Genomic DNA, 10,574 nt, shown 5'->3' with positions numbered 1-10,574 from the left:
CTGCGTTTATTGCTAAAAAAGTTATTGTAAAAAAACCAACTAACCGTTTTTTACATGTTCCATAATTTTACACTTTTGCCGTTTATTAACCATCCTAGAGATCATTTATAATTTTGTATTGTTGTCTGTTGTCTGTCTGTTGGTCTGTCCCTTTGCCTGTCTGTCCCTCTATCTGTCCGTGTGAACGATAATTTTGTTTAGAAATGTCCGATCGCTTTTACATCTCCGTTAGTTATGAACTGAATTGCATGAAATTCAATATGGGCCATAGCCTTAGCCATATAATACGCAATGCCAAAAGTTGAGTCGAATCGATTCAAAATCCACAGTGCCCTTTTCTCATCTCCACCATTTATAAACCGAATTGCAAACTTTTTTTCTTATAAAAGTATTTGAATGAAATTTGATACATAGGCGCTTGGAATAAAGGAAAATCAAATGCCAGTTTCCAAATTTGGTTTTGCGCATGCGCAGTGCCAACTTTTTTATTTATGGAAGAATTTAAATGAAATGTGATACATAGGCACTTGGAATAAAGGAAAATCTAGCGCCAGTTTAAAAATTTTATTTTGCCCATGCGCAGTGCCAACTTTTTTTATCTATGGAAGCATTTAAGTGAAATTTGATACTTTGGCGCTTGGAACAAAGGAAAATCTAACATTAGTTAGGTTTAGGTTTGCGCATGCGCAGTTCCAACTCTCTTATTTAGAAAAGCATTGAAATGAAATTCTTATAAACTGAAATTGAAATAGCATGTCAATAATGGATTGCTCATGTGCAACGCTATCTTTCATATTTGTGGCCGGATTTTTACGAATTTAACAGAAGTTGCATCTTACAAATGGGAAATGAATGCAAGTGGAAATGCGCTTTATGTAAATCGTTTACGATTACTTTTTAACTTGTTTTTCTTCATGGATACTATATATACAGTAATTTTTTTCATTAAATTTTACGAATTTAGTTTATTTCAATTAAACAAACAACCCTTATTGTTTGAAGTATACGTCCTAGATCTCTAGATTTTCAATACCAAATAGAAAAAAATAAAATTTATTTTTATATGAATGTTAATTTTTTATTTATAATACAATAATGCTTTGAATTGTAAAAAGTATTGAAAAATAATTAAATTTCTTCATTTTCGTCTTCCTCTTCACCTCCACTTCTTTCCAAATGAACCTCTACCTCGTTTTCATCTTCTTCGTTGTCCATTATTGGGGCACTATTATTGCAATTGTCTCCGCTGCACGTTATACATGCGGAATTGCAGAAAAGCCCTACTCTTCGACAACCGCATGCTGAACCGCATCCCTTTTTGCAGCTACAAAAAATCATTTTCAAAAGTTCCTCTGGTGCTGGTTGATCTGGAGTTTTTATTGGGGTTAATACTCCTTCAATTTTAATCCAACCCCAATCAAGTAGATAGATCGTTGTATTCCCCATCCATAACTGGGTTTGCAAGTACCTATACCCTTTTTATGTGCGCATTTAACGCACCGATTGTTGGTATGAGCGAGGATAACTTGACTGCATTTTTTCTGGTTGTGGCCTTTATGAAAGACTCGTATCTCATATTCTCAATGCTCGTAAGTCTTTCATTTTTTTAAATTTATTTAGCGGAATATCCTTTGCAAGTCCATAGATAACTATATATATTTTAAACTCTTATTCTTGAAAGGGTTGTAGTTGAAAGGGCTCGAATGAGTCACTACTGACGAGTGTATGCAAACTTTGAACAGCCATATCTTAACCGATTTTTGTTTTACAGAAAACAAAAAGCTAAATGTTCAGAAAAGCAAAAGCTACATTTTTTTATTCTTGTAAATTTTTCGTATCGCTAGTACTTTTGAAGTTATTTAGAACAAAAAGGCAATTTTTCAAAATTTCAAATTTTTTTTTACTTTAAAACTACATTTTTTCAAAAATAAGCATTTTGCACCGGTCAAACTTACAGATCATATAAACAATACATAACTAAAGTAAACTGTAAAGCGGTAACGCTTAATTACAATTGGGGTGCTAATTAGGGGGTGATTTCCTCGATTTTTTTTACCAAAAAAAAAGGAACAACTTTATTTTGAGACTAACTCACTTAGTTTTGATGCTAGGAACTTTTCTTAAAAACAAAAAGAAAGGTTTTTTCAAACACTTTAAGAAAGTATTGAAAAGTTTTACCCGAAAAGTGCTTCATTTTTTGGTTATTTCACGTTGAAGTACTGGATTTGGAATTTGACGAATGAGAACCTACTTTTCATGAGGTACAACTTTGCTTCTACTGGGTCTACAGACCTCATATATAGACCATTTTGTTCGTTTTTTATAAGCTATATTTTTGCTAAAAATACTTTTTTCGATACAATACTTACTTTTAGAGTTATTTGCGAAAAACCGTTTAAAAACGTGTTTTTTTTTTGTTGAAAAATGAACATTTTCACTCGCAAATAACTCGAATACTATTGACTTAGTGAAAAAACTCGATAGAGCAAAAGTTGCTTAGAATTACTCATTTTATCAATCCCCCCCCCCCGAGAAGGGGTGGCATTCACCCCCAATTAAAAGCAACCCTGGGCTCAAGTTCATCTTTGAAGTAGAGGGTAAGAGGAACCTAAATCCAAATTTTTGAAGCAAATCCGTCGAGGCGCGAAAAATTACACGCCAAAACGGTCATTTACTGGCCTAAGGAAGTAAAGATGATTCAATTGCTCTGATGGCGATTTTGTCTCATTGTTTTTGGACAAAATGCCGCTAGTATGTAATGAATAGTCCTCACAGTGGCTACTCAGCGAAAATTTCGAAAATGGAAAATCCTGGATTAGTGTGTGGGACTTGCCCTATGTACAAAGAGGAAACAAACCAGGGGTCGACGTGAGGTGTACTGTTTGTCACTGTTAGTAACTAGAAAGTTTTTCCAATAAGCGATCAATTTTTACAATCAGAAAAACAATAATGTATGTGGGATGAGTTCTTGTTGGCGCCTTGGAGTGATGTTAACAAAAATGTAACAGAATATACTTAGTAATCTTAAAAAATAGTTATTTACGTAAAAATCAGGAAAACGACACATTGATGGCGAGGAAACTAGTATATGGGCCAACTGGCTAAATTTAAAGAATTGGTGTAATTTGGGGGTACCAATTTTACTTTTTACCACAGTTATACGCATATATTACGATGTAAAAAACCATGATTGCCATCTCACAGTGGTAGCTAAAAGAAATGGCGGCTAATCCAAGATGGCGGATGTTGAGTTTTATAAAATCAACTATATCTCTGGATCTCGACAATTAAGGAAAAACTAAATCATCTTCTTCATCACTTCCAATGGTTTCATATATACTAAAATCTGCTGCTTCTTCCTCTTTTTCAGTGACGTTCTCACAATTTGGCACTTTGCATGCGCTTGTACATTTTAAGTTATTGACCATACAAGTACATAATGGTAGTTGACACGATTTTAAACAAGAACAACAGTAATTTATTGTAATACTGCTTCAGGTACTGGCGATCCAGTCATCCACTTGATGTTGAGCATACCATCTTCGTCTGTCGTGATCCTCTGGCTGTGGTATTTCTGGAAAGTTAAAGATCTCTTCCAAATTGCGGTTTGATAATTAGCTCGTTTAGTATGTTGACATAAGTAATCTTCACACGGAGGAAGTTGAGCTGAATCCACTTGCCATTGTCGACTTTGGAACAAATGGTATCTAAGTTAGTTAACGTTCTCTAGTTTGGTTTTTTAAACTCACTTCAAAGTCATGCAAAGAGCAAGCGAAATTCAGCATGGGTTTGTAACGGTTTTAATGCTTTGATGCTAGTTTTGTTACGTTTATTAATCTAATTCGACCACTAGTTCCGCGTTTTATATATAGGTTGCTTTCTTCACTGATGACAGGTGATATATAAATGGCCAAAACTAGCACATCTGTGTCATCAGATACGCATATGATATTTGGAAATGCTACAGCAGCATCCTTTATATGTATAGCATCATACGTGTATCTGATGCTTCCTTTTGACAACAGGCAAGTTTGTCCACTTCGTGCGACGCACTGCTGGTTATTTTAATGCACTTGTTTGTGCGAGAGTAACATATAACGTCTTGTTACCAATCTTGGTCCTTTTACTTTCTTCTCTCTCTCTGTTAATTTATTTTTAGTGTCACCACTTTGTAGAAGACATCTCCATTTTTAGCGCATTTCCACAAAAATAAAATAAAAATGCGCTATTGTGGCCACTTTGTCCGTCCGCCCGTCCGTCCGTCCGCTAACTTTGCGACGCTACTAGTTTTTTATCTTAAGAGCTATTGTTCTACTTTTTTCGCTATTTGGTTCGTTATGGTGTCGAGTCTTGTACCAAGGAAGGAATTTTTTCTTTACCGCTTACAAAAAAAGTTATTGTAAAAAAAAACAAAAAAACCGTTTTTTACATGTTCCATAATTTTACACTTTTGCCATTTATTAACGATCCTAGAGATCGTTTATAATTTTGCATTGCCATCTGTCGTCTGCCTGTTGGTCTGTCCGTCTGTTCCTTTGTCTGTCTGTCCATCTATCTGTCCGTGTGAACGATAACTTTGTTTAGAAATGTTCGATCGCTTTTTCATCTCCGTTAGTTATGAACTGAATTGCATGAAATTCAATATGGGCATAGCTTTAACCATATAATACGCAATGCCAAAAGTTGAATCGAATCGATTCAAAATCACAGTGCCCTTTTCGCATCTCGACCATTTATAAACCGAATTGCAAACTTTTTTACTTATAAAAGTATTTGAATGAAATTTGATACATAGGCACTTGGAATAAAGGAAAATCAAGCGCCAATTTCAAAATTTGGTTTTGCGCATGCGCAGTGCCAACTTTTTTATTTATGGAAGAATTTAAACGAAATTTGATACATAGGCACTTGGGATAAAAGAAAATCAAACGCCAATTTCAAAATTTGGTTTTGCGCATGCGCAGTGCCAACTTTTTTATTTATGGAAGAATTTAAACGAAATTTGATACAGAAGCACTTCGAATAAAAGAAAATCAAACGCCAATTTCAAAATTTGGTTTTGCGCATGCGCAGTGCCAACTTTTTTATTTATGGAAGAATTTAAACGAAATTTGATACATAAGCACTTCGAATAAAGAAAAATCAAACGCCAATTTCAAAATTTGGTTTTGCGCATGCGCAGTGCCAACTTTTTTATTTATGGAAGAATTTAAACGAATTTTGATACATAGGCACTTGGGATAAAGGAAAATCAAACGCCAATTTCAAAATTTGGTTTTGCGCATGCGCAGTGCCAACTTTTTATTTATGGAAGAATTTAAACGAAATTTGATACATAGGCACTTCGAATAAAGGAAAATCAAACGCCAATTTCAAAATTTGGTTTTGCGCATGCGCAGTGCCAACTTTTTTATTTATGGAAAAATTTAAACGAAATTTGATACATAGGCACTTGGGATAAAGGAAAATCAAACGCCAATTTCAAAATTTGGTTTTGCGCATGCGCAGTGCCAACTTTTATTTATGGAAGAATTTAAACGAAATTTGATACATAGGCACTTGGGATAAAGGAAAATCAAACGCCAATTTCAAAATTTGGTTTTGTGCATGCGCAGTGCCAACTTTTTTATTTATGGAAGAATTTAAACGAAATTTGATACATAGGCACTTGGGATAAAGGAAAATCAAACGCCAATTTCAAAATTTGGTTTTGCGGATGCGCAGTGCCAACTTTTTTATTTATGGAAGAATTTAAACGAAATTTGATACATAGGCACTTGGGATAAAGGAAAATCAAACGCCAATTTCAAAATTTTATTTTGCGCATGCGCCGTGCCAACTTTTTTATCTATGGAACTATTTAAGTGAAATTTGATACTTAGGCGCTTGGAACAAAGGAAAATCTAACATTAGTTTTAAAATTTAGGTTTGCGCATGCGCAGTTCTAACTTTCTTATTTAGAAAAGCATTGAAATGAAATTCTTCTCATAAACTGAAATTGAAGTAGCACGTCAACAATGGATTGCCCATGTGCAACGCTATCTTTCATATTTGTAGGCGGATTTTTACGATTTTAACAGAAGTTGCATCTTACAAATGGGAAATGAATGCAAGTGGAAATGCGCTTTATGTAAATCGTTTACGATTACTTTTTAACTTGTTTGATTTTATGTCTACCTTTAATATTCTTGAAAAATTATTCCTAAATCTGTGGGCGTTCCGCAGATTTTATTGACTTATCTTTGTAGGTATCAAAGAGAATATCAATGCGAGTGCTACAGCGGGCTGTGTTTAAGACTTGATTGTCCGAGATAACTGATCAACTGTTGTATTCCCTCTATGTAGCTTTTGAATTAGTACCATCCTATCAATTATCATAGCTGCAGAAGATATATTTCCATCTACAGGTGAAACGAAGCTTCACAGGTGTTTATCCAACACGGACTTTATAGTTTTTTTTTCATAGAACCATCTGGGTTCGAAATACTCCAAGGTAGAGGTCCTAAAGGATGACTAAACACTTCAAGCATATTCAAACGTCGGTTTTCTGCTATGAGTATCATACTCGCAAAAAGCTTCCAGAGATATAGTTGATTCTACAAAACTCAACATCCGCCATCTTTTATTGACTGCCATTTCTATTAGCTACCGCTTTGAGATGGCAATCATGGTTTTTTGGCATCCTAATGCATCTGTTTAACCAACGTAAAAAGGAAAATTGGTACACCCAAATTATACCGACATGTTGACTGGCCCATGGACTAAACATCGAAGTACGAGGTCCGTTCGGGATCGAGTACTTTAATTTCCGAGTTAAGTAGTGTCATTCTACTCACGAGTTTTGTATTAAATTGTTCCCGATATCGTCTTTTCTAATATAAAATTGCAATTTTCATATAGAACTTTTGATTTATATCAATGGGTCCGTGGTGACAGGGGTCTGGTAAAGTGCCACTGACGGAAAATAAAATTTATTCACGACCATATTGTAATCAGTCTCATAATTGTCATTTTGAAGGATAAGGAAGTTGTATTTTACACACTTATTTTTTCAGGAGGGAGGAAAGTAGATTCTCGAGGTTAGTAATATTCGATTCGAGGTTAGTAATATTCATTACCTACCTCGATTTAGTTAGTAGTATCCTAATAGATGGCGGCATGGCGCTGGCGCGATTGATGTAGGTACAAATTATACAAACCCACATTTTAAACACAACATTTTTATCTTTGTTATTTTTTGTAAGTTTTAATTACAAATAAACCAACAGTCGAAAAAGTTTAAAAAATGGGAAACGAAGCAACACAATTACACAATCAGAGTCCACAGATTACTTCCAAGTTTACTTGACTTGTGACTAACCTAATGTCAGTATGATCTGTGTTTCTTTTTCTTGTTTCATTTCATAACCTATAAATGTACAGCAGCATGCTCTCAATTCGAACAAAACCAAAAAAAAAGTGTTTAATAACTGACGGGTAAGTATAAGTATATAAAATGATTATGAACTCGAACTTGAATTAATAAAGTTAATTGTTACATTAGAGTTACCGCTATTATTAATCGTTACAATTAGCCCCTCTTTAGATTCCTCCGTAGAAAAGTTAAATTCCTGTCTGGCCGTAGAAACATTGGGTGTCAATCCACGAGAAGAGCCAGGGATGGCATCACAGCCCTGCATATCGGATGTAGATGTAGACGTCGCTGAAGAGGATGCTAAAATTGTTGCAATTTTCTCTTGCCCGTAAAGCGACTGATCCACATAACCTTCTGCTACTGCAGTCGATCTCCAGCCACCCAACTGCTTCAGTTGAAGGACTCCTCCACCTGCGTTTGCCAATATTGTAGCAGCCGTACGTCGGAAGCAGTGTCCGGTATATTTATCGCTATTTGCCAAGTTTAGAAAGATTGCGATTTTTTTAGGAACTTGGGCGATTGTGTTATGACCTAAGGGCTGTTTGGTCACTTTGCCAGCACGCATTTGAAGAAAAAATCTCTCATGATTAACCTCTTTACGGAGATTATAATACTGTTGCCATATTATAACCCAGTTTACATCCGTTACGACAAAAGATCGACTACTATACGTTTTAGTGTTGGGGAGGATAACGCTGACGCGGTTTTGTAGAAAATCTACATCAGCAACTTTCATATTGACTAACTCGTCTGTTCTGCAAGCACCAGATATGCCGATTATGAGTACAATCTAAAAATGAATAAAGATAAAGATGGAGCAATGAAATTGCTTATAAAAAACTGTGTGTGGCATTTGTAGCTACTCATTACGATTTCATAAGTTACGTACGTAATGAATCGTTACAATTGCAACACTATGACAAATTAATTGTATTTTTACTTTGTAAGGTAACATTTCCACAGGGGCCTCTTTCAGAAACTTCTCAATTTGGTCTTTTGTAAATACCTCTGATTTTTTAGGCTTGTAGCCAACATTTTGCTTTTTAATAAAAGCGGTCAATTTGTAATGTTTAGTGATGTCGACTTTTTCATTTAGGTGTAAAGTTGACCGCAACATCGAGTACGTCGCCCATAACGTGGAGGGCTTCTTCACTTTTGCTAATTCGTTGAAATACGCAAGTAAAACGTTTTCCGAGCCTATGTTGCTTATGGCCTTTTCTGCACACCACTGTTTGTAAATGTCAAAAATGTATTCATAACGTTTCTTGCTCTTTTCGGGCAATAAATTTTTTACAGCCCCATCGGCAATTTCCCTTATTTCAGGGGGTGTAGAAGTAAATTCGTTATCAGACATTTCAAACTTTGAATCTAGCTTTGAATATTAATTATAATATCCGGATCTGTATTATCGGCAATGCTTTTAATAAGGCCATTAATTTGCAGATGGCGCTTACGATGATTTGAATTGCGTTTATTTGTACTTTTATTGGAATTTTGTTAAAAAAATGATTATAATGATGCTCGTGAATAAAATAGTATACGAACCTCGTCGAAAGGTTATTTTTCTCAGAAAATAATCACCCTCGGCGCTGCGCGCCTCGGGTGATTAACGATTCTTCGAAAAATAACCTACTTTCGCACTCGGTGCGTAATATACTATTCCTGACCTAAAGTCGGCATGAAAATGAATGTTTTAAGACGATTTCGGGAAAAATTAATTATTTTACATTTTAATAAAGTTAAATATTTTAATAATCAATCATTTTTCATTCATACACATATACACTATAATAGACCCTAAGGCGAGGAAAACAGAATAGCATCATTTCATGCATAAAAGTCGTCGATGGTATTATCCAGCTCTGGTACGTTTTCGCATTCCTCCGTAAGATCTTCAAAGATCGTAAGTACCCATATTTTATCATCGATTGACACATTACATCTTTCGTTCATAGTTTCCATTAGAACATCCCTATAGGTCCGGATATCGCTAAAAATCTAGCTTAGTCGTTTACGGTTAGATGCAGAAAAATTTACATGCAAACATCCTGTTTGTTAAAGAAAAGTAACATTTTATCCACATTTGCAATAATTTTTAATTGTGGAAGGCATTTCACAACAGTCAAGCACAGAAAATCCACCGTTGGTGTGTTGCACCTAATTCTTTTAAATCGTTCTAAAAGCAACAATGATGATAATGGTAGGTACAATTTGAACGCAACGTCTTACCCACAAAGTCTCCATCCTTACACGCGCCTTTCAACGCTCGCCTTACACCATCTAACACGAAATCGGGAAAATAATGCTCATCTGAATCCAAACACCTTTTAATTGAGTATAAAGGCTCTTTTAAACACGATTCTTTCTCATAATTTTCACAAATGCCGTTTGGGGTTAAGTACTGTGTCGCAAAACATCTTGGAACATCCACAAAAGGTTCCTAAAATACTCTACATATAATTTCCATTGCTCCCAACGAAAGTGATACCAAAGTTTTTTCGAATTCCTTATGCTGCATGTACTTGAAACATTTTGCCTTGAATGATTTAGAAAAGTTTATTCCTAACGACCACACCTTTAAATTCTCTTCTGAATATTCAATTGCTCGGGTGTTCGCTGAAAGAACAATTTTCACGTATAGGTATAAAATACAGTACCTGCAATGTCCACCAAAAAGTAAAACAATTATGAAGATCCAAATCATTGTGTCTCATAAACATACACTTTCGCGAAGGCAATAACAAGGAAGTTGGATAGAATAGGAACACTTTTTATTATTTCTAGTATTGACTATTAAACGCAATAAACTAGATACTAAAGTGCGGCGCACACTAAGTGTGCCTGAGAAAGAGTTGCATTTTAAGACCTGGTCCTCGGTTGAAATTGAAATCAAAGAAATGGAGCGTTCCATGATACCCGTGGGTTGAGACATCACACATGCTTTCGCCTATCCAAAACTACGTAATGTGTGTGAGCTTCTTTAGCAAAACCCCTTGAGATAATTGTTTACAATGATATTAACTGCATCATAATTTTTAAAACCAGTTTATATTAGATAGTAGTAGGCAACTTTGACCTCAACGTCAATCAAAGTGTAAAGATGACCAATTTTTTTTACGTTGTTACACATATAATATATTTTAACATTTTGTACAGTATA

At 35.0% G+C, this 10,574-nt stretch overlaps 1 protein-coding gene across 1 annotated transcript; it reads right to left on the bottom strand.

Moving 5' to 3' along the window:
• Positions 1-9,148: 9,148 nt before the first annotated feature.
• LOC116158749 lies at positions 9,149-10,345 on the bottom strand. Its single transcript, XM_031471580.1, has 5 exons — positions 10,085-10,345; positions 9,903-10,030; positions 9,644-9,854; positions 9,452-9,590; positions 9,149-9,404 (listed from the first exon to the last, which is right to left on the bottom strand). Exons 1-5 carry the CDS (start codon positions 10,116-10,118, stop codon positions 9,242-9,244), a joined length of 675 nt encoding a protein of 224 aa, XP_031327440.1. The 5' UTR covers positions 10,119-10,345; the 3' UTR covers positions 9,149-9,241.
• Between the last annotated feature and the right edge of the window lie 229 nt (positions 10,346-10,574).

This window comes from Photinus pyralis, unplaced genomic scaffold (genome assembly GCF_008802855.1).
Source record: "Photinus pyralis isolate 1611_PpyrPB1 unplaced genomic scaffold, Ppyr1.3 Ppyr1.4_LG1, whole genome shotgun sequence".
Lineage (NCBI taxonomy): Eukaryota > Metazoa > Arthropoda > Insecta > Coleoptera > Lampyridae > Photinus > Photinus pyralis.
The sequence above is the reverse complement of the archived record's forward strand: the minus strand, read 5'-3'. Positions and strand labels throughout refer to the sequence as shown.